The sequence below is a fragment of the Alligator mississippiensis genome, chromosome 13 (genome assembly GCF_030867095.1).
Source record: "Alligator mississippiensis isolate rAllMis1 chromosome 13, rAllMis1, whole genome shotgun sequence".
In the NCBI taxonomy this organism is placed as follows: domain Eukaryota; kingdom Metazoa; phylum Chordata; order Crocodylia; family Alligatoridae; genus Alligator; species Alligator mississippiensis.
In genome coordinates, this window is record NC_081836.1 from 29,060,946 (window position 1) to 29,084,965 (window position 24,020).

Below are 24,020 nucleotides of genomic sequence, written 5' to 3' on the forward strand. Positions count from 1 at the left end.
CCATGTGCTTTTAGATTCCCTCTCTGTAAAACAGATTAACATCTTTACCAGGGCTGTCCAAGTGCTAAAACCCTGGAGCCCACATCAGGCTACACAGATGCTCCCCCTGCCACTGTACTGTGTGCCCCTGCAGGTATCCTCTCTCCTCCTTCAGGGCAGGCAACCCCTTCCTCTGTCATTTGCACTGCTCCCTCTCCACTACTTCTGCACTGCATGGCTGTAATCCACCTCCTTCCCCTCCCCTCATGCACACCCCTCCCCACCACTTGCCCTCAGCTTCCCACATAGTGAACTGCAGTGCCCCAGCCCCTGGGACAGAGGCAGGAACAGCAGACTTTGGCTGCTGTTGCTGCCCAAGCAACGGAGGAAGCAGTTTCATAGTTATTAGGGTTGGAAGGGACCTATTAGATCATTGAGTTCAACCCCTTTCCCTGGGCAGGAAAGAGCGCTGGGGTCGGATGTCCCCAGCCAGGTGAGTGTTTCCAAGGAAGGGTTCAGCACCACCTCCCTTGGAAGCCTATTCCATATTTTGGCGACCCTCACTGTAAAGAACTTTTTTCTGATGTCCAGCCTGAATTTGCTCTCTTTTAACTTGTGTCCATTGTTTCTAGTTACCCCAACTGTCGCCCTGGTAAACATTATATCCCCTACTTCCTGCTGAACCCCACTGATGAGTTTGTGGGCGGCCACAAAATCACCTGTCAGCCTCCTCCTCTGGAGGCTAAAGAGGTTCAGGTCTCCCAATCAGTCCACATAGGGTTTTTTCTGTAGGCCTTTAACCAGACGGGTGGCCCTTCTCTGAACCCTTTCCAGGTTATCCACATCCCTCTTGAAGTTCAGTGACCAAAACTGGATGTAGTACTCCAGCTGTGACCTGACCAAAGCTGTGTAGAGGGGAGTATCACCTCCCTAGACCTGTTTGTGATGTACCTACTTATGCAAGAAAGAGTGCAGTTAACTTTACTTATTGACTCATGTTCATTTTGGAGTCGATTATGACTCTGAGGTCCCTTTCCTCAGTTGCGCTGCTTAGAATGGTCCCTCCCAGACTACAAGAGTGCTGATGATTCTTCCTCCCCAGGTGCAACACATGACACTTACCCTTATTATCCTTATTCTGTTCCGCCCACCTCCCCAACCTGTCCAAATCCGCTTGGATTTGCTCCCTGCCCTCTAGTGTGTTTACCTCCCCCCATAGCTTTGTGTCGTCAGCAAACTTGGACAGGGTGCTTACTACTCCCTCATCCAAGTCACTAATGAAAATATTGAATAGTACTGGTCCCAGGACAGAGCCTTGGGGGACTCTGCTGCCTACATTTCTCCAGGTAGAAACCAACCCGTCTACCACCACTCTGAGTGCGTCCCATAAGCCAATTTTTCACCCACCGGACTGTGTAATAATTTACACTGCAGTTTTTTAGTTTATTTATAAGAATTGGGTGTGACACTGTGTCAAAGGCCTTTTTAAAGTCTAGGTAAACAACATCTCTACCTCTGTTCCCTCATCCGAGCGTTTTGTGACCCGGCTGTAAAATGAAACTCAGTTGGTCAGCCAGGATCTGTCTGCTATAAACCCATGCTGATTGCCCCTTAGCATTACTTTACCTGCAGGTCTTCCGCAAATGTGTTCTTTAACTATTTTCTCAAAGGTCTTGCCAAGAATAGAGGTGAAGCTAACCGGTCTATAGTTACCTGGTTCCTCCTTCCTCCCCTTCTTCAAAATAGGGACCATACTGGCCCTTTTCCAATCCTCTGGGACTTGATCTGAGCACCGTAAGTGCTGAAACGGTTGTGCCAGCAGGTCCGCTATGACTCCAGCTAATTCCCTAAGTACCCTAGGGTGAAGATCATCAGGGCTTGTTGACTTAAATGCATTCAGCCCTTCCAGATGCCCCCTTACTAGGTCTGCATGAACCGCTGGTGGGTTGGTATATATCCTGGGCTTGTCTAAAGTCCTCATGGGATGCGTATTTGTATTCGTGTCCAGGAACACGGATGCAAAGAATTCATTTAGAATCTCTGCTTTAGCCATCCTATCTGTTACCAGTTGTCCTTGTTCATCCTGAAGTGGTCCTAAGTTACCCTGTACTTTCTTTTTGCTGTCTATGTACTTAAAAAATAACTTTTTGTTATTCTTGACTTTTGTTACCAGCCTAAGCTCCATCTCCGCTTTGGCTCGCCTTACTGTTTCCCTGCAGGCTCAAGCCAAGCAGGTGAACTCCTCCTTGATGACTGCCCCCTGCTTTCACAGTCTATAGGCCTCTTTTTTTTTTCCTCACCCAACTCTCCTGGATTTCCCTGCTCAGCCAAGAGGGTTTCTTTGCTTTTTTGCCTCCTGTTATGTGGACTGGGATAGTCTTTTTTTTTTTTTTGTGCCTGCAGGATTAGTCCCTTGAAAAATGCCCACCCTTCCTGGACTCCCATCTCTGCAAGGCTATTACCAGTCAGTCCCTCCCTAACTAATTTCCTGAGTTTACCAAAGTTGGCCTTCCTGAAGTCCAGCATTTCTGCCCTACTAGTTACCTTCCCCACCTTTTGCCAGGTAATGAACTCTATCAATAGGTGGTCAATATCTCCTAGGTTACCTTGTACCTGCATATCCCCCCAGCAAGTTATCCCCTGTGGCCAGTACCAAGTCTAGCAAGGCATTAACCCTAGTGGGGACGCATACCCCCTGTGATAGGCGAAGGTCCTGTAAGGAGGTTAAAAATTTACATGAACGGGCAGACCTCACTGACTGCTTCTCCCAGCAGATGTCTGGGAAGTTTAAATCCCCCATGACAACCAGGTCCTTTGAGCACGCTGCCTCAAGAATTCTAGGTCTAACTCATCCCCCTGGTGTGGGGGTCTGTAATAGACCCCTAATACTAGGTCTCTTTCTCCCTGACCCCCCTGTAATCTGACCCATAATACCTCAATTTGCCCTTCTTGTCCCAGTTTGACTATGGAAGATGTATATTGTTCCTTAACATAGAGTAACTTCCCCCCACCTTTTTTCCCCACTCTGTCCTGTCTGTACAGCCTGTAGACCTCAATGCCCACTGCCCAGTCATGGGTAGGATCCCACCAGGTTTCTGTTTGCCCAACCAGGCCAAATTCTTTATTTGCAAGCAGGAGTACAAGTTCCTCCTACTTGTTCCCCATGCTCCTAGCATTGGTATAGAGGCATCTAAGGCCCCCCCCGATAGGTGCCCTTGCTAATCTCCCATTCTGTTGCTTAGCAGGGCCCTTATTACTTACCTGGACTGCTCCAGTGCATGGCTCATGGTTTGTCATACCTGGCCTCTCCCTGTTGTCATCATCCCCTGATAAACCTAGTTTAAAGCCCTGCGAAGGAGATCAGCCAACCTGTAAGAGAAGAGACTCTTTACCTCTTGGAGAAAGATGTAGTCCGTCTCACCTGAACAAGGCCATATCCTGGAAGTGCAGTTTGTGATCAAGGAACCCAAATCCCATGCGGTGACACCAGCTCGAAAGCTGCGAGTTGGCTTCTCTAGCACAGTTGCTGTGATGTTGTCCTCGACCTCTGTCTGGTAGAATGGATGAGAAGACCACCTGTGCTCCTGAACCTCTGAGCCTGGTTCCCAGCTCCATGTGGTCGCTCATGACCCTGCCCGGACTACTCCAGGTGCATCATTTGTTCCCGCATGGATGAGGACCATGGAATTTAACCCCTTGCAGGCTGCCAGGTGGACAGCCCTGGTCTTCTACACTGTATACTTTGGGGTCCTCTGTAAAAGGCACTGTTCGGATCCAATCTTCCAGTTGAATAGGCAGTATTCAAATGAGCTGTCTGGAGGTGCATGCAGTCAAGTTAAAATGGAGAAGCCCACTTGAGGTAGCCTGTATGGCTGGACAAGAAGTGGAGCATGGAGGATTGCAAAACTCTGCTTTTGGTAGATAAGAACAGTCATTTCTCAATGCAGCCACTAGGAGGCCCAGGCAGACAGTCACTTCACATGCCAGCTCAGTAATTAGTGCTCCTGGCCACAGTGTTTCTGGAAGACTTTCCTGCCCCTTGGAGGGTATGATTCAATGTCAGATAAGTTCTTACCTGCCTAGGAAGATCCACAATAGGCCTATTAATGCAAGCTTCAGTTCTGGTTGTTTATAACAAGAAAACTGAATCTGATCTGGTCCTTTATATGCATTCTTCCTAATCAGTTGTACTCTGTAGGCAGAGTAAGTGGGGCCCATGCTCCGAAGATGCGTAGTGCTGCTCTTGGCTCAGTCTGGGGTAAGAGCACAGGGCCTAGCAGCTCTGGTTGGGTCAGAGGCAATCTCTGTTTCATAGTTTCATAGTAGCTAGGGTCAGGAGGGACCTGAACAGATCATCTAGCCTGGCCCCCCGCCATAGGCAGGAATGAATGCTGGGTTCACAAGACCCCAGACAGGTGATCGTCCAACCTCCTCTTGAATTTGCCCAAGGTAAGGGTGAGGACCACTTCCCTGGGAAGTTGGTTCCAGATTTTGGCCACCCTAACTGTAAAATATTGCCTTCTGATCTCCAACCTAAACCTATTCTCCATCAGCTTATTACCATTGTTCCTTGTCACCCCAGGTGGTGCTGGGGAGAAAAGGGCTCTGCCTATTTGCTGTTGATCCCCCCTGATGAGCTTGTAGGCAGCCACCAGGTCCCCCCTCGGCCTCCTCTTGCTGAGGCTGAACAGGTTCAGGTCCTTCAGTCTGTGTTTGTTGGTGGCTGTAGTCTCAAAGGCTGAGACTACCAGTGACCCTGTAGGGGCACAACATTTCCCTGGCTGTCTCCATCTGTACTCTTGACAGTTCTGAAGATGCATGAGGAAAACTCACTGACCCAACTGTGTCTCTTGTATAATAGGCCTTTGGTAACCTTTGACCTACTGGGAGATGACCACTTTGTGCTGGGAAGGCTGGCCCACACTTTGGCGATCCTTTTGTACTTTGCTGTTAATACCGTGGTAAGAAAGGAGGAGCTCATTATACTGATCTTGCAGGTAGCAAAGAGTTAATCCAGCCCTGCAGCTCTGAGGTAGCCTCTGATATAACAGGGTGCATCAGAACTTAGAACTTACTTCACTGGGCTGGGAGTGATCTGATCATGGCTCCTATGCCCCAAAGAGTGGAGAGGGAGTGGGGGGGTGTTCAGAGGAAGCTTAAGAGCCAGGAACTCCTGGCTCTGACACTGCCTTTGTGTGTGATCTTGGGCAAGTCATTTTGCTTTCCTGCCTTAATTTCCTCACTTGCAAAATGAGTTAATGGTGACTTTCCTGCTTCTCAGGAAGGGGATTTAAATGAGATTGACCCATAAGACTTTAAAGATAGAAACCACTGTTTATGCACATTATAAGGGCATTGGCTTGTGGGGAAACCAATCTGAGTGACTTTTATTCTTGTTACATGTGGCCTCATCCACAGATAAGTCACTGTCCCTTTTGGGTTGATGTGAGTGAGAAACTGACTATTCAGGGTGTTCCCTTCAATCCTGTTTTTCAGGTAGCTGCTGCTATGGGAAAGGCACTGCTGGAGTTTGTTTGGGCTCTGCGCTTCCACACAGACTCGTAAGTTATGTTTTCACCCTGTGAACGTGCGATTGCTGGGCTTTGTGGCGTGCTCCCTGCTTGCCTAAGAGCACAAGGACGATTGAACACAGTGGCGCATCTACCCATGCTTTGGTTAATGCACATTAAATCTAGTGCCTCCATTGTGAGGTACTAGGAGAATGCACATTAGCCTGTCTTATTGCACATTAACTAAAGAACAAAGTTGTTTTAGTGATACTTTAGTGCGCATTAAAATAAGCTAATGCACATTATAGTGCACATGTAGGCATGCCCAGTGTCCTGTTTTCTCTGCTCCCCTCTGCAGCCCCCTCTCAGCACTAGAAGAAAGCCTACATAGTGTCTTGCACACTCAAAAGAAACCAGGAGGGGAGGGCTGTCGTTGGGACTTCACAGAAGCTGTGACAGGTTTGGATGAAGCTGAGAGGATGCTGTCACTGAAGGCTTCTGCCACCTGACACCTAGTATCTTGTAACCAAACTCATCTTTTGGTCTGAAACTTCTCATGGGTCTTCTCTGCCCAGAGCTAGTGGCATTACATGTGTGGAACCAGGCAAAAATCTCAAACAATATTTGAGTTGTTATCCATATCGCTCTCTCTCCCCCTATAGATTTTTTTCCAGCTGCTTTTCTTGAGGGAGCTGAGATGACCCAGTTATCTAGTTTTTAAAAATCTTACCTGGAGAATCAAGTAAATCAGGTAGCCTTTCTACTGCAAATGCTTTCCCCTGCCTCTTATCTCCTGCACACACTCCAGGCTGCTACAGACATTTGAGCTTTTGCTAGTCCATGGACTCTTGGGTTTGGAACTGACCCCAGCTCTTTTGGGTGCCTTCTCCACCAGGTATGTGCGTCAGGGCCTCCTGTCCTGTATCTCTTCCACGCTTCTCAGTGTCCCCAGTGATCGCCTTCTGGAGGATGTGACTGAAGAGCTTGTGGAAACCCAGGCTTGGCTTGCTGGTAAGAGGAGTGGTGTGCCCCACCCTGCCTGTCAGTGCTGGGAACGGTGCAAGATCCCTTGGCCAGGAAGGGTGAAAAGGAATGTTTAGGTGGTTTCTTTGTGCTATTTATTAGACTCCCAAATTGCAAATGCATTTATCATATGTAAGGAGGGGCTAGGACTGAAGCCAGCATGCCCTCTGCTGCAGGGGATGGTGTACTACACTTTAGGTGCCTCTAAGCCAGGGATCTGCAACCCCTAGCACATGCCACAGCATGGCACTTAAGGCCATTTTCCTTTGCATGCCACAGCCAGCTCAGGCTCTAGGCAGTTGCCACAGAGCCTAGGCCGCTTACAGAAGGCAGCCAAAAGACTGCAAGCCCTGCTGTCTAGCAGGCAGCAGCTGCCTAGAGCCCAGGACAGCTTGCAGCTGGTAGGCTGCAAACAGCTGCACAGGGCTCCACATCCCCAGCATCGGGCTCTATGGTGGCAGCAGCTGCATGCACATCTCTGGATGAGAGAGGGGCCAGGGTTGTACTGCCCGAGGCCCCTTCCCAGCTGGGTGTCCGGAGGCGCATGCACCCCTCCCACAGAACCAGTGCCAGGGCTGCGGAGCCTGGTGTAGCTGTCCGCAGCCTCCTGACTGCCCGCTACAGCCACTGCAGGCTCTGAGCATTTGCAACAGATGGCAGACAGGCTGCAAATATCTGTGCTGGGCTCCACAGCCCCAGCACTGTGGCAGCAGCAGCTGCATGTGCGCCTCGTGGCGCGTGGCGGGGAATGGGCCAGGGCAGCATAACCCCAGCCCCTCCCCCACCTTCTGCCCAGAAATGTGCATGCAGCTGCTGCCAGCAGTGAAGCTCGGGCCCTTCACAAGCTCCCCCACCTCTTGCACACCAAGTCAAGGTATTAGGTGGAGGCTGAGGTTTTTGGCACTGTGGTCAAAAAGGTTGCCAACCCCTGGTATACACCGTGGACCACATGGAACCTATGGCCGTATTTCCATCAGAGAATTGCATTGTGGAGATTAGAGTGGAGCAGTACCCAAGCTCTTTCCCACTTCTATCAGGAGGGAGTTTTTCATAGAGCTGCATGTATGCCAAGGTGTTTGCAGGCTTCAAGTGTCTTGTTAAACAGCAGCATGAATCTTGATTTGGCAGTATTTGTGTGATCTTGTGCACTGAGGACACAAAGGATGGGTGAGCATCCTCTCCTACTTCCCATGGTGCTAGAGGATAGGAACAGAAGGACCTGGCCACTTCTTCCCAGTTTCTGTAGGCCAGCTGTTCTCCCTCTCAATACAGAGAGGCATGACTCAGCCAGCTTGCATGAAGGGAGTGTGGTGTGCAGCACAGAGTGAGCATTCCTGGGCTCTCATGGACTGTGCAATGCAATGATAGTTGTGTGTATCAGTGTTGCATGAGAGGAGATGCACTGGAATGGCAGGAGAAAATGACATTGTCTAGATTGAGCCTCTGACTAGGCTGAATCTGCTGATGTGCTCAAATTGAGCCCTTTACTATTCTACTCTCAGTGGGTTTTCTTTGCCATGGTGACATTTTGAGAGCTGGCTTTCCATGGGGCTGGATAGGAAGGGGGTGTTTGTAGCTGTCTGCCTGGGAAGGAAGGAGAATGGGGGTAGGAACACATCCTTTTGCCTGAAGATGCATCTCCAGGCAGGTAGGGAGAGATGGTTTATGTGTGATGATGGGAGCACTGATAATGTGTTGGCTCACAGATTTCTGCATGGTGCCAGTGGCTCCTGTTTTCTACTGGTTCCTGATGGACTCCCAGGACCCAGCTCTGCTTCAGAAACTTGGAACCATTTCTTTTAAATAAGTCTCTCCTCATTTTCCCAAGCCTCCCTAGGTGCCCATCCTCCCATGAGCCATTCTCTGCTTACTACAAGAAAGATGCTGGGTTCCTGTCATTCCCTAAACCATCCTTTGCAAAGCTTCTGCTCACCACTCATAGTCACTGCCAGCTGGTGGGGTTAGTCTTAAGCTGTCACGGTTCAGCCAGCCAGGGTTTAGTGGGCCTCTGCATTAATATTTAAAATAGCCCCTTCAAAGAGCTAATGAGGCACATTCAGTGCCCTCTGTGGTGCAACTTAAGTTGGCTCCTCTAGTGCTAACAGACTTGTTACTGCCTATGGCTTTTCTGCAATGGAAAGCCACTGTTTTGGGATTTGTGTTCCAAACCAAATGCTGTGATAGCTCAAGCACAGATCCACTGTACAGGGCAGATGGGGCCAAATTCTGACAGCTGACACTAGGGCTGGACAAATTTATTTCTGGAGGCCTTTACAAAAGAAGGGAGTTCTACAGCTTAGCTCTTAGGACTTCAGCTTATACCTACAGTTGTAATGGCATCATGTCAAGTGCGATGCCCATGGTATTATGTGAGACTCCACCTTATATGTTGTTACTTCATTTTCCCAAGAAGCAGCAATGTTTTTTGGCTCCTCTGCAGATGCTGTTGAGGGAATTCTCCTCTTACCCCAGATGCAGTAGTAGAGTTATTTGAAGGGAGAAAGTTTCATATATCAGGACTAATGACAGTTCCAAGCGTCCTTCGCAATGGCACTATTTTCTAGGTGCATGGTACAGGCTCTGAGGTAATAAAATGAGGCTGTAGTAACTGTCATGTTGGTGGTTCCCTCTCTCTTCCCTTCCCTACATAGGGTGTGGAAACACCATCATGAAGCTGTCCCCAAGTTTATAAATAGCTCTACTCGATCTGAATGAGTCATGTGCTCAGGCTGACACAGTGCTGGGCTCAGAGCACACTGCTTGTGCGTACAGGATATCCTCACACAGACTCTCTGCTCTTCCAGGCTCCCCCTGCTCTCATCCTGAGTGCATCCTGAACTTTACATCCCAAGCCCATTAGGCCTCTGAAATAACAGTTGCTGGAGCATTTACTTAACACTCCCGTATGTGCTGCATGTAGCACCAGCTCTGCACAAAGGAATCATGATGGCTTGGGCTCTGAGACTTACCCTTTCAGAGGGCTGTCTGGGAAGCAGCCACCAGTTGCCTAGCAGTGGGCTGCACTTTGTTCCAGTGCGCTGGTGCTTGTGAGCATTCAGTTATGTTGTTTTTGCTTGCAAGTGCAAGGGACAGTGTACAAACCAAATTGCATGCAAGGTTTAGGAAGCTGCCTTTTCCCCTGAGCTTTTGTGTTGGCCAGACCTCTGGTTTCCGAGCTCCACCAGTATTTCTGAGCAGTGTCTCAGCATCAGCCGTGGGGGTGCTGTTCTCAGCTTGTGCAATTCATGCCTAAAACCTGTTATCATGGATCTAGTTCTTGAGACTTTTCCTTTGAACTGACAGACAACCTTTTCCCATACAGCCTGCTTGGCTCTTCTAGCTGATCTTTCCAATGACGACAACCCAGGCCCTTGGCTGCCAACATTCACAAAAGGGCTGCAGGCATCCAGGTTTACTTCATTTAAATTTCCAGGAATCAGCAGGGTTGAATTGCTTTTTCAGTCTGAGCCTCCATCCCAAGAGTGTATTTGAAGCCATTATTAAGATGACTGGATTTCTAACTACAAACAGTGTTCATGGGAACAGGCTAACAGGCAGAAGGATGAACTCCAAATTCTGTCTCTGAAAGAACGTGTGCAGCATTGTGACCTGTTGGCATGTATCTCAAAATGCGATTTGGCTCTTGGAATAGAGAAGGGGCTGAAGTCTCCAATTTGCCGTAATAGACAGGAATGGTTAATGGTTAATGTTGCACCCCTGTGTCACCTGCCTAATGTCCAGCTGCCAGTTTTCTTGGAACTATAGTGTTCTAACCATGAGTGTGTGAAAGAATATGCCGCTGTAAAACCCTTCATTTGGTTCAGACCAGTGATTCTCAGTCAGGGTGCCACAGCCCCTCTGGGATGCCTTGAGATCGTTTCAGGGGTGCTGCAGACTGCCACACAGTCAAGACTGTTGGATGTGCAAACATGATTCAGAAGCCATGCCCAGAGAGTTCAAATATGAATCCATAGTGTCAAAAACATTCTGACCTGTTGTGGTCTTTCTGAGTTCTTTGCAACAGAAGAATTGTTCTATTATTTTTCTGTAGTCAAAAATCAAGTGAAAACTAAGAGCTGTCATTTTCCCAAGAGATGTCTTGAGTCTAAAAAGGTTGAGAATCCCCAGTCTAGGCCATTTGGCTCTAGGCAGGTCCTGAAGAGCCAGGAATTGGGCGTCTTTGGGCCATATACAGGCAGGAAAGAAATGTTAAGCTCTAGCTCAGATGTTTCAGTTTCCTTTTGTTCTTCCATTCTGTTGGACTGACACCTTCAGTGAGACACTAGAAAAAAGCTCTGCAAAGAGCAGTTTTTCTTCCCAGTTCATAAATTATGGGATTTTCCTCTCTTGCAGATGTAGCAGAGAAGGATCCAGATGGCGACTGCAGGAGGCTGGCCTTGCAGAATCTGCTGCTAATGGAGAACCTGAAAAAGAAACTTGAAACTGCCCCTTCCTAGGTTGAGAGGGAAAAGGCTTGAAAACAGAAGTGACCTCTACCTAACACTCTTGCCAGCTGGGTGTTTGTAGGCACTGCTGGGCCCCTTCACCAGTCACCTGGCTGAAGGGGAGGAAGAGTGGGGGGGAAGGGTGTAGAGCTGAGAGCCAGTGAGCCTGGCTTGACATCTGGACTTTGTAGTAGAGGCCAACTTAGTGAGCTATTGCTATCCGGTACTGAGTGTACAGATGCAGGAAGGTACATTAGTGCTGCCATCCTCTCTGCACCTCCCCCCATCTCCAACATACTCTGCATTAGCTATTTATAGCCTTGGCAGATTTGAGTGTTCTGCTAAAAATATAGAAGACCTCGCAGCAGTCTTCTCCTCAGAAAAACAGGAGGAGTAGATGTAGCCATTTAGCTCCTAGGGCTAAGTCTGTGGTACGTCCATAACACAGGATCTAGTATCCCCTAGTAATAAGTTTTTGGCAGAGCAGTTATCAAGCAGCTCCATGGGATGGTAGTAGCTTTTTACAGAGGCTGATATTGCTCGTGATGTATGTTGTTAATAGTCGCAGTAAGCTCCTGCCTACCAAAAAATATGCAAGACCTCAGAGCAGAAACCCCACCCTGCCTAGCTGAACCCACTGGACTGGCATTCTGTTTACAAGGGATGAAGCAGGCCTCTCTCCTTTGTGAATAATCATATTATGGTAAGAAGCTGTGGAAGCCAAGGACAGGGTCAACTCAGCATTCTGCAGCGTATTAAAGAGAAACTGCCTCGGTCACTGAAGGCTGGAGTGTCTGCTTTGAAAGGCTCCTCCCAGCTTGGGGGGTTGAAACAGAAGTCATTTGTTAGTGTTCTCCAAACTGATCAACGTGTGTGAAATCTCACAAAGGAAATAAAGCTGTTCTTCCTCTATACAGGAGGACTAATTAGCATGAAATGTGCTAACGTGGCTGCTGAAAATGCAGGTTTCCCTCGCTTTATGAGGGTTCTGTATGTGCAAATTCACTCTTGTCATGACCCTTTTTATACCAAAAATTTGTTATATGCCAGGTAAATTCACTCGTATGAGATCAGTGTGGTGGAAGCCTGCAGTCAGCTGCTTTGTGCAGTGCACTGTGGGAGTGACGTGCACCAAAATATAGTCTCCTGCTCCTGCGTTGATCTGTGCTCCTCGCTTATTGTCTGTGATACATGTTTCTGGAGTTGTCATCCCCATTATGATAGTGCCCTGTGCTTGTGTGTACTGTCTGCTGTTGGTGAGTACCAAAATTGTCTTGTAAAAGTGGTAGAAATGGGTCTGAGGGTCAGTACAGTCCAGGTCTTGGAACATATCCCTATTCGTTACATTGTAAAGTGGGTTGCCTTTATGTGAATTCAAGTTATGTGCTGTTTTCCAGGAATGTATGTACAGCATAAAGCAAGGGAAACCTGTAAACTGTTTCTGACGGATCTGGGCACAGTAAGAGCCTTAAAGGGACTAAGATAAGGATGTCTTAAAGGCGAGAGGAGAGACTGACTTCATTTCCGTGTTTGCTGCTCCCATGCTGGCTATCTCTGTGCTGTCAATCACTAGGTAGGGAGTCTTAATTCCTGAAGTTGCTCTTGGAACACCTTCAAAGTAAAACCAAGGGCAGAGCAGCTGGACTTTACTTAATCAAATGTTAGCTGTTAAACTCCATTGCGTTAGGAAACAGGTTTTGTGGGGATTTTTTCTCTTTAAAAAAAAAAAAAAGAGTGTGCGCGCAAATTCCTTTAATTCTGCAGATTATCTAAGACTACAGGGCTGCCTTAGGTCGTGTTCCTTATTGTATGTTGCAGCCAGCTGCTATCTGTGGTAACAAAATGCAAGAGCTACAGGTATGGAGTCCTGGCTGTTGGTTTGCATTTTGTCTTGATTTAGTGATCAAGTCGTGGCCCAGGCACTAGCTGTTGTGCCTGTTACCTTTCAGAAGGAGGTGAAAGAGTCTTCCTTCCTGCCCCAGGGAGTGAAATACCATACTGCCCTTCTCCCTAACAACTGGCATTTTTAACAGACCAAAGCTTGTAAGCTTAGGTCTTGATGAGATGCACGTTTCACTGCAGTAACAAAACTGGTTTTACACTCTGCTGGGGTAGAAAGTCCTAATGCACAGTACTAGTTCTATACCTGCTGCTCTCATCCTCCCACCCCTCGTGCCTTAATTGCACTCGCATTCATTTTTTTTCTTAAAAATTTAATAACATATTAAAAATAACCACTCTAAATCTGGGAACTTTTAAAAGATGATTAACAATAGCTGTCAGCCCTTCTGCATTACACATGTATTTAAGGAGTTCATCACTTGAACAGTTCTGCTTATACTTTCAAGCATAACAAAATTAAACTGCTTGGTATAAACCAAACAATCCACTGCATCAAGGCTTTTTAGAAACAAAGTGGTGGACTTCTTGCCCCTAGGGAGAACTGATCAGGAAGCTGGGTATTATGCCGAAGAACTATGCCTTGTTTCTCTCAGCAATGTTAACTTCTGGAATAAACCAGTCCAGTATTTAGAAAAGTGAGCTGTCATGGATCCTCCACTTCATCAGCCACATCCTCTTCGACCTCCTTGTTGTCTTCCATGCTATTGTGACGAATTCTCTCTGGGACAGGGTTGCGGCTCAAGGGGATGCCCAGCCCCCTGTGAACTGCCTCTATGGTGCGTTGACTCACATAATAGGTCAGGTTCACACATGGAATTCTTTTCCGCATCTCTTCCAAGTATCTGTAGGCCTAGAAGTAATATACTGAGTTATGTAGTGTCATGCACCAGGGTCTTTATTTGACAGCCCATCACAGTACAGTGGGGGAGAAAAAGCACCCAAGTGCAATTAGTAACTCAAACTATTCATTGTACTATTCATCAAATGGAGATACCTGCCCTCCCTCTCCACAAATAAAATGAAAACTAAGGGTGCTTACAGATTTGGGGGGTGGGAACTGTGCTTTACTTCAAGCTTAATAAACCCCCACACCAAACAGTGCATGCTCATAAGAGGCATTGTGTTAGCAGGATTCAGCTTGCCCAACATCTGTATCGATTGGGTGCTTCAGTGGGGCTTTTAGGGGCTTTTATCTAATAGTGGACTCAATCAGCTATTGGATAAAAGCTCCAAAAAGCCTGCTGAAGTGCTTGATCTATATAGATGCTGCAGAGCTGAGTAGAACTAACGCCCTGCCTCTTCCAGTAAAGTGCTGTTTTGGGCGGGGGGTTTTCACATCTGTCAATGCCCAAAGGGACCAGCAGCCGGAGGCCACTGCCTTGAGGGGTCATGGTATTCACTAACTTTTAGAAAACTGTTTGAGCTTTCATTTCTAGCAGTTGATTTCTATTGTATGGATGTGAGGTTGCTTCTCTCTTTTTATTAAAAAGCTAGGATTGGCATTGAAAATTAAGAAAGGGACTGTGATCACCCATTAGCAGCCTTGTATCCTCTACCCTGGTATCTGAAGCACTGCAGTATGAACAGGTTAGCTGCATGGCTAGAAAGCCTGATGTTCAGCACCTGGCTCTTTTAGAACAGCAGGTTACTTTTAGTCCAAGGTCTATAACTCTGTGCCGTCTGGCACTTCCTGCTCTGAACAAATGATTCATCACTTCCTCAGATGGCTTCAACTTTGATTTTCCATTTTTTTTTCTGGTCCAGGTGGCTGCAAGAGGTACCATGTAATAGCACAGAAATATGACCAGGCCTTTCTATCAAGGGGAACAGTTGCACGTAATACAGCAGCCATCATTGCATTTCCCTTTCCATGCCCTGTAACAAACTTTCTGCCATGAGATGAAAAATGGATTTAGGCATGCTGTTCCTTCTGCACACCCTGCACAGGCATTAGCACTGGCAAGGTTAAGCTGTTTAATAGTGATAGCTCAGCTCTTTTGGGGGGTAAAGTTTAACATGAATACTCAGAGCAGCTGTCAAAGATGGAGTGTCTCTGTTTGCGTTCTGAGAAAGTACTATAGTGAGCTGCACTCTCTAGTGAGGCAAATAATTTAAATTGTAGACCTGTAAGACAGAAAAGTCCTTTATCTTTCGACAATGTGGATGGTGCTCTAAAATTAACTTACCATCTGGAATTCCTCCACCTGCAAGTAATGTTCAACCATAAACCCCAAGACGTCACCTAAGCGAATGGTACTGTCAAGGTCTGGCTCATCTAGGAGAAGTTCACACTGCCTGATTGCCTCTTTGGGATCTTCAGAGTAAGCTCTAACAAAAGAACATGTTGAAACAATAAAGAACATGTGCAGAGAAGACCACGGGCCTTTGTTTACTGCATTTCTCTCTCAGCTAGCATACAACTAGGAACCTCGATGCGTGTGTTTGTGCACATGAGTGCTTGCCCCATAGCCTCCCTTCATTAAGATGGCAGTCTTGGTAACTTACTTTAACCAAAAGGTTAAATATGCAAAAGTTGCATTTACTTTGAGGTCACCTTTGCCCATCACTCAAAAGTCAACATGCTATTCATTAGTTGCATATTCTTCCCCTCCCCAGGGGGCCAAGTTTTATGACTGCTTTAAGAGTGAGTTGTCTGCACAGGACTAAACTACATTGCTACTAATGTAGAAAGCTTTCTTCAAATGCAGTATTTCTATATGCTATTTTCCATGCTTGGAGCACTGAAGGTTACCTTCGAGCCTGGATGAATCGCTTGATTAGAGCCATTTTGCTTTGCAAAAGTGCCAGTTTGCTTTCCTGCTCAACAGGGCTCCTAATCTTTGCCTTTGATAGGCATTTATATGCCTCAGTCAGGGCTCCTTGTGCTTTCTCATAGTTCTGATACTCATCGATCTCTACCTGCAAGGAGAGGACCAATTGGGAAGGAAGTTAAGTGTCCTGTTCCTGAACATCACAAATCAAACTTCTCCGAGAGTAAGAAGGGGATGTACCTGAGCACAAGCATCATAAAAGCCAGCTAAGAGATCAAGGGCTCTTCCTTTGGTATAGAAGCTAATGATATTCTTCATAATCTCTGGGTCTTTACGCCAATCCAACGACTGTAAATAGTTGGCTGCCATAATATAAATCTCTCTCTGTCTGGAGACTCCAGCAAAAAATACTATCTTCTCTGTGTCTCCAGACTTCAGCAGTGCTCTCATAGCCTATAAAAAGAGGTGAGGAGGGTCATCATCAGCAATATAGAAACAAGAAGCACTGCCCAGACCGAGATGGACTCACAATGCTTATAATCCCTACTATACAATCTAGTGCAAGGACTCCCTTTCATCAGATCTTCAGTAGTTCTAGAGCAAGACATCTGAGCAAATATGTTCCATCTCACAGAAGGAAAAGGGAAAGAGAAGGTCCCATGTGGGAAGCCAATCCTGTGGAACCTGGGGAGGACCCTGAGGAAGCCTGAAGCCTGAAAACGAAGGGAAACATAGGGCCTGTAAATGTGATTATTTTTGCCTAGATTTAAGCTAACTCAGTCTCTTTAACAGTAGCAACTTACTATATCTCTGACAGAATAATTCCTTGAAGCAATCACTTACCTACTGATTATAAGTATATATGATTTGTCACTCCACATTTATGAAAGCCAAGATGTTCAAACACTGGTCCTGTAGCTTCCCCTACCCAAACTCACCTTCAGTTTGTTTCCTGCTTGAGTGTATTTCTTGGTTGCCATATGGTAATTGCCTTGCCGCATGCAGCAGTCAGCAATCTGCTCCAACAACTCTCGCCTAGATTCCTCAGAGAGCTCCTTGGAATCCTTGGAGATGGTCATCTTCTCTGCCATCTCCTCCGTAATAGTCAGGTTCTGCTGCAGACAAAGCTGCAGGGCTTCCTGGTACTAAGATGAAAGTGAGAGAGAAATAAGCTTTAGCTAATTGTTCTGTACATAAGGGCATTAAATCATGTTCAGCTTGCTACAGTTTGGGTTCAATCCCTAGTCATCCTACAACTTTTAAGCCTTTTTGCAGCTTAAAAGTGAGAGTGGGTACATCTGAAGCCAGCAAGACCCAAGTGATTAGGGCTCCAACAGCCTGGGCTGTGTCATCTTAACATTAAAGTGGCTCCTAAAAACCGCTCTGAAGTGACTGAATCTAGGGATGGAATTAAATTTGGATGTACCCTAGCTCTATAACAAGTGAAGCCAAAACCCTCAGGGAATTCTGAGTGGTTCAAAGCAGATGTGTTTTCTGCATTTTAGTCTTTGTTGCAGTGTGGTTTGGGTCCTAGATGCAGCCTGACTTGCTGCTGAGCTCTGCTCTTCTATAGTCACACAAAAGAGGCCAAGAGGGGATGCTGTAGGGACTTTTACCTTTTTGGCTGCTAGCAGCAACTCCACAGCTTTTTCATATTGGCCATGTTCAATGAAGAAGTCGGAACAGCGTGCCAGCAGGGCAGGGTCTGCTTTCTCATCCAAGTCCTCAGCAATCAACTGCAGGGCCCCAAACTGCTGTGTGGCAAAGGCCAGCTCCAGTGCTTTGGAGAAGTGTCCCGCCTAGACAAACCATGGACAAATGTTTCGTTTTCCACCCCCTCATAGTGGTTTCCACACAAGCTCCATAAGCCACCTGATCACTGAGTTTCTGCAGAAGAGCTCTGGCTATATAAGCCACCACTTGTATAAAGATGCCTGCAGTCTTTACCTTCTTCCAAAATGACTATTCTCTTTCTCTAGGTCTTGAAATAGTTAACTAAGGCCAGTGAACCTGACTCAGGGTGCATAAGAACAAACTACAACCCTTTGGATGTACAAGGCTGCCATTGGCTCTGTATGTACAACCCTCCATGGCTGCCATTGCTTGGCAGCTCCTATACCTTTTCGTGTAAATATGTGGGCCCACCTGGCAAGCTAGAGACTAATGTAAGTCTCTGTATGTCTTGCACTGCAGAGTAGCAAGTCCTTCTAACAATAAATGTAAAAGCACTGATGACCTTTGATGGAAGTCTCCTACAGCGACAAAGGGCATATTTCACCCACTCTCTTGTAATAGGAGTGGTTGACTTGTTACAGTTGACAAAGTATAGGAGGTAGTTTATCATTATCATCCTTCATCTGTGATAGGGGTGCACCAATAGAAAATTTGTGGGCCAATACTGATGGCGGATTTTTAATGAGCCATATCGACCGATACCAATCTGCTTCTGATATGCAGCCCCACAGCATGGAGAGTGGTGTCCAGCTGGTAAGTCTGTTGTGGGGGAAAGGGCATGCAGCCGGGGCACCAAACTGGGGGGAGTAGTAGATATGTTAAAGGGTAGGGCTAGGATTCCAAGAGACCTAGACAAATTAGAAGATTGGACCAAAAGTAATCTCAAGGTCAGTAAGGCCAAGTGCAAAGTCCTGCACTTAGGACAGAACAATCCTATACACTGGTATAGGCTGGGGACTAACTGGCTAAGCAGCAACTCTGCAGCAAAGAACATGAGGGTTGCAGTGGACAAAAAGCTGAACATGAGCCAACAGTGTGCCCTTGTGAAGAAGGCTAACAGCATACTGGGCTGCACTGGTAGAAGCGTTGCCAGCAGATCAAGGGACAGGATTATTCCTCTGTCTGCCGCACTGGTGAGGCCACATCTGGAGTACTGTGTCCAGTTTTGGGACCCCCCCACCACTACCAAAAGGATGTAGACAAATTGGAGAGATTCCAGCAGAGGGCAGTGAAAATGGTTAGGAAGCTGGAGCACATAACTTTTGAAGACAGGCAAGGGAACTGGGCTTATTTAGTTTGGAAAAGAGAAGACTCAGGGGATTTACTAGCAGCCTTCAAATACCTGAAGGGTGGTTCCAAAGAGGATGGAGCTAGACTGTTCTCAGTGGTGGCAGATGTCCGAACATGGAGCAATGGTTTTAAGTTGCAGCAGTGGGAATTTAGGTTAGATATTAAGAAAAAAACTCTCACTAAGAGAGTAGTAAAGCACTGGAACAGGTTACCCGGAGAGGTTGTGGAATGTCCCTCTTTGGAGATCTTTAAGACCTAGCTAGACAAAACCTTGGCTGTGAGGGGATAGTTGGTACTGGCCCTGCTTTGAGCAGGGGGTTGGACTAGATGCCCACCTGAGGTCCCTTCCAACCCTCATTTTCTTCAGACATCGTTGGAAGAGATCACAAGTGAAATAATGAACTAGGATGATCTCCATCAAGTCCAGTGGGAACAAAGTAGCTCTGTTTTGTACTGATTAATGAGTATATTAAGTGTAGCAGCTGGCAGAGCCAGACCAGGACTGGAAGAGCAGTCAGCCAAATCAGGACAGAGGCTAATGGGCATTTTTGCACATGACGGTGGGAAGTGAACAATTAGCTTAAAGCTTGAGACTCAAAGTACTCAGCTGATTTGACGACTTTCCATGTAACACTTCGTTCTTCGCAGTCATAGTTACCTTGTGGTACAACATGACTGCTCTATCCATTTGTTCCCCTTTCTCCTCATAATAGCAGGCTGCCTCTATCATGTCCTCTGGGGAGCTCAGCAGAGCTAAGTTCATCAGCTGATCATCCAGGTTGTTTTCCTACTCAGAAAGAAAGACATGTATTTAAATACACATTTTGGAGCTCCTTTCAGCACAGCATCTGAGCTGATATAACTTGTGTCAATGTTGTGAGAGTCTTATTACCAACCTGTCTCTCTTAGATGTGAGCAGAAACCAATACGAATATCTTACCAGGCATGTCAAACTCACCTGTGCCACTGGGCTGGATCCAAACTTCAAGGAGCCTCCCAGGTTGGATCTGGACCCAGCAGCAGGGTAAGCAGTAGTGTGGGAGTTAACACAGCCAGCACTTGCCTCTCCCTCCACCCCCACTGCTGACATGCATGCCCATCAGGACTCTGTAGCTGGAAGTTCAGTGGCAAGCCTCAACTCCAAATTCCCAGCCCCTCTGCAAGCCCTGCAGAGTGGGTAAAATGGTTCTACAAGCCATCTGTTTGATACCCCTGCTCTATAAAATTACTTTGATCAACTGCATCTGGATAGCACATCCATGTCAACAATCTGCATGTCACACTTTGTGAGAGACACCCCCACTAATCTGACTTTTATGATGCAGCCTTCCAAGGCAGATGGACTTGCCTGGTTCTACACTTAGATCAGTGATTTTCAACAAGGCTGCCGCAGCACTTCGAGATGCTGTATAGGAGTGCAGCAATAAAGATTTTCTTGGCCGATACCGATAGTCTATTATTAACCAACCATATTGGCCAATGCCAATCTGATAACTGATTAAAATAAATCTTTTTTTTGGCACACTCCAGCAGCCTCCTGCATCACATGCATCAGCGTCCCAGCACTTAAAAACGATGGCGGGGGCACCTGAAGTAAAGCTCATCAAATGAGCTTCAGTTCAAGCACTACCACCACCACTGTCTCTCAGCACAGGGTTGCTTTTAAGCAGAGCACAGCCAAGTGGGGCAAGGGCAGATGTGGGCTGTGTGCTGTGGGCTTCAGGGCTCTCCACCCTGCTGTCTTTACCCGGGTAGCCCCACACTGGCTGCATGCCCCCTGCCCAGTCAGCAGTAAGGGGCACAACTCACCAGCCTCAGTGCTTCCAGGTGAGCAGGGGGTGTGCGGCTAGTGCAAGGCTCCCAAGGGAAAGGCAGCAGAGCGGACAGCCCCGAGCCCACAGCAAGCAGCTCACATCTGCCTCATGCACAAATCTGGGGGAGGGCACATGTCCCCCATGCCTCCCCTGACAGGTGCGTGCAGTGGCAGGGAGCCACCCCCATCATGCCCTCTGGATGAGCCACCTGTGGCTCCGTCCCGCTCCCTAACCCAACCCCAGGTCCCATGCACTGCCACTGCCCCACTCCTTCCTTCACTGTGGGGGCCTTGATCTGCCCCCTCTCCCACACACCTTCCCTCCCCCATGCCCTTTCCCCTCCATAGACTTACCTGCAGAGAGCTGCTTTCCATGCTGCTCAGCTGTATTCCTGGCCATATGCGTGCAGCTGCGCACATGCACATGGCACCCCTTGCATCTCGCTCCTGGCAGCCCCAGCAGGACCAATTGCAGGCTAGAATTCTGCCTGCCTACAAGGGGAAACCCACCATTTCCTGAGAGAACCCAGGTATCTGGGGGACCCAGCCCTGCAGGGGAGAGGAAACCCAGGTGTCCAGGGCCCTGGCCAGAAGGCATAATTATTGGTAAACATTACTGGCTACAATGGCCAAAAAAAGCCAATAGCCAATAATGTCATTTCCCCTTGTATCAGTGCCAATCCAATAGATAAGTGATATATCAGTGCACCTGTAATGCTATGAGATTCTTTTAAGGGTGTTGCCCAACATTAGCACTGTTAAGTGTACAAGCACCTGCACATGATTCAGAAGATAAACCCAGACATTTCAAATAGGAATCCATAGTGTCAAAAGCATTCTGACCTGCTGTGCTGCTCTAGAATTTTTTTTGTGTAGTCAAAAAAAAACAAGCAAAAGCTCAGAGCTGGAATTTTCTTAGGCGGTCTTGGGTTTAAAAAGGTTAAGAACCACTAGCTGAGACGTATGTGCTGTCATACCTTACACAGGCGGATGGCATTGTTGAAGGCCTGAGCCCTGGTGTAGAAATGCACAGCCTGTTTGATTTCCTCCTGGCTCTCATACTGGCGGGCCAGGTGATATGATGCTGCCCAATTTCCTGTTTCATTCGCTATTTCAGCTGCCTGAAAAGAAAAATTAAAACCACTCACTTCATGCCTGGTTTCAACTTGGCATGTGTAGGAATGTTGACTGTTCTGTGAGCAGTGGGAGGCAGGCTGGTTTACCTTCTGGATGTTGCCCTGAAAGCAGTGCACACGGACTAAGGAAAAATAGTCCTGGGCCAACTCATAGTATTTTAGTGCAGATTCCATTTCTGACTGGCTCTCCAAGTACTGTGCCCACCATTTCCACAGGGCCCTAGAAATGAAGCAAATTAATTAGGCTGATGATATTTAACCACTAGAAGGAACTATCAAAAGAAGTGCTAGATAGTTTTCCTCCTTTTGAGATCTTTAAATTAAGACTCAATGTCTGTCAGATGTCCTTCTGTCAAACACCAGTCACTAGACTCAGCGCACAGGTGAAATTTAAGAGCCTTCAGTATATAGGATATCAGATTAGGTGATTCAATAACCCTATGATCCTGTCTGGCCTCAAAATCTATTAAACTACAGTCTATACAGTAATGTTTTCTGTTGCTCAGTTCTCTCAGTAATGATACCAGCAGCATTAACTGTACAACACAATACCATGCCACCATTGCTTACAAACAAGATCCATGATGAAATCAGCCAAATGAACAAACTTCCAGTACTATGCCTGGCATTAGAGCACTTATACACTTGCCAGTCTTGGAGTCTATTAAGTCAGCCTGGAAAATCCCAAGAGCTTGCAGGAAAGTGTTAAACTACACATCAGATCTGAAATTCCCACCCCAGTGGGCCACTCATTCAGAAATGTTGGGGAAGAAAGGGAAATAATATAGCACTAACTTATCTTTCATCTTGTTGACATAGATCTCCAAGGCTTGTAAATCTTCAGAAAGCATTCTGGGCACTTCAAACCTATGCGTGTCTGATTTCTCATAGCTGTGCAGGAAAAGGACATGTTAGGTGGTGAAGGTCAGTGCTTCAGGAAAACTGCTTGATCACTTTGCTCATCAGTTTTATTTTGTTAGCATGCACGAGTGATGACAGGAATAATACTTCATTTTTATAAAGCACTCTTCATCTACCGCAAGAACCACGCCAGCTCCACAGAATCAATATACCAAGGAAAGGCCACAATGCTGTTGAAAGAGTATTGAGGAGCTGGCACTACTAGGGCAAAAATGGATACAGAAAATCAGATAGCTTGGTTTTGGAAGAAAAGGCAAGCAGAGCATACCCAAATGGCTATGAAATGCTGTCAAGGGGCATTAAAGGGGTAGATCCTAGATATCAATCCCAGCCACACCTTATCTGAACAGAGGTCAGAGCAAAGTATATTTGATAAACATCTTGACTCCTCATCTTGCTTGTTTTCTTAACCAGCTCAACTTGACTGCAATCTCTGCCCTTCTCCAGACCTGGGAGGACACTCTTCTATCTGTACTGATTCCACTTCCACAAATCTCTTCTTTCCTTCTCCTAGCAGATGAATTATATGCCCTGTCTACAGCTCATCACACAAAGAGCTCTGGAGCATAAGCATCTGTGACTTCACAAAGCAAAGCTACCATGTAATTAATAACATTTAATACTCATATAATGCATTTTTTTTATAAAAGTGCCACCCCCAGCACTTTTCCAAGACCTCAGCTGTCATAGGATAAGAGTTCTAAACTCCACATCAGCCAACATCAACCTCTGGGGTGCCAGATGGGTCTGCACTCCAACATGAGTGCTTATTCATGGAACAAGGAGGAAAAAGGAAGGCAGCTCTTGTGATTAAAAGGACAGGACTTGGGGTGGGGGACAGGAAATCCAAATTCTATTCATGGCTTCACTACAGGCTTTCCTTGGGCAAGTTACTTATCCTTTCAGAATCTCTCAGTTCCTTAACTGACAGGGGAGTTATAGGGTTTATTTTAATAATGGTAGGAGATCCTAAAATGGAAGGTAACAGAAAAGAGGACAGATTATCTACTACTTGCAGGTGCCTTCTGGAACCCCTCCCCCAGCCAACTCTGACTTGCCCTCCAAAGAAATGTGCTAAAGCTCCAAATTCCTTATGTACAGAACCATACTCCAAGTGTGCAGCCTGAGCTCTTGGTTGCTGCTTACTAGGTGAGTGCAAGACTGTGTTCCCCAGTGGCCTCCAGATGTTTGGCATAGTTGTAGTACATGGTGCGCAGATGAACCCGATCGCGCGTCTCAGCGACTTCTATGGCTTTCTGCCACTGGTCAGAAGCCTGGTAGAACTTGTTCAGGAGGTCATAGCGTTTGCAGATATTGTACAGTCGCTCTGCATCTTCCTGAAAAGAGAGCAAAACTGAGAAGTCTGAGTTGGAAGAGCACTTTGGAAGGTGTATAGCTAAGCATCAACTTCTAAACCGTAATTACAACAGACCATTGGATGCATTGCAAATAACACGAATTAGGGCAGGAGGAATTTTAAGCAACTAAATATATGT

The 24,020-nt window shown here is 46.8% G+C and overlaps 2 protein-coding genes across 8 annotated transcripts in view; one reads left to right on the forward strand and one right to left on the reverse strand.

The window, feature by feature from the left end:
• TELO2 (telomere maintenance 2) overlaps positions 1-12,116 on the forward strand; it is a 34,048-nt gene extending 21,932 nt beyond the window's left edge. For 4 of the 5 annotated variants that reach the window (XM_019493037.2, XM_059716196.1, XM_059716198.1 and 1 more), the window contains 4 exons: positions 4,841-4,940; positions 5,476-5,540; positions 6,385-6,500; positions 10,866-12,116. In XM_019493037.2, coding sequence (XP_019348582.2) covers positions 4,841-4,940; positions 5,476-5,540; positions 6,385-6,500; positions 10,866-10,969 — 385 coding nt within the window. In that variant the 3' untranslated portion in view covers positions 10,970-12,116. The other variant, XM_059716197.1, reaches the window with a different exon arrangement.
• Positions 12,117-12,677: 561 nt separating this feature from the next.
• Positions 12,678-24,020, reverse strand: part of IFT140 (intraflagellar transport 140) — a 177,739-nt gene continuing 166,396 nt past the window's right edge. For all 3 annotated transcript variants that reach the window (XM_059716195.1, XM_014597466.3, XM_006263212.4), the window contains 11 exons: positions 23,671-23,861; positions 22,399-22,494; positions 21,691-21,823; positions 21,445-21,588; positions 19,313-19,441; positions 17,247-17,429; positions 16,569-16,775; positions 15,871-16,083; positions 15,612-15,778; positions 15,046-15,187; positions 12,678-13,709 (listed from right to left, as the gene is read on the reverse strand). In XM_059716195.1, the coding sequence (XP_059572178.1) occupies positions 13,503-13,709; positions 15,046-15,187; positions 15,612-15,778; positions 15,871-16,083; positions 16,569-16,775; positions 17,247-17,429; positions 19,313-19,441; positions 21,445-21,588; positions 21,691-21,823; positions 22,399-22,494; positions 23,671-23,861 (1,812 nt within the window). In that variant the 3' untranslated portion in view covers positions 12,678-13,502. The remainder of the gene's footprint in view (positions 13,710-15,045; positions 15,188-15,611; positions 15,779-15,870; positions 16,084-16,568; positions 16,776-17,246; positions 17,430-19,312; positions 19,442-21,444; positions 21,589-21,690; positions 21,824-22,398; positions 22,495-23,670; positions 23,862-24,020) is intronic.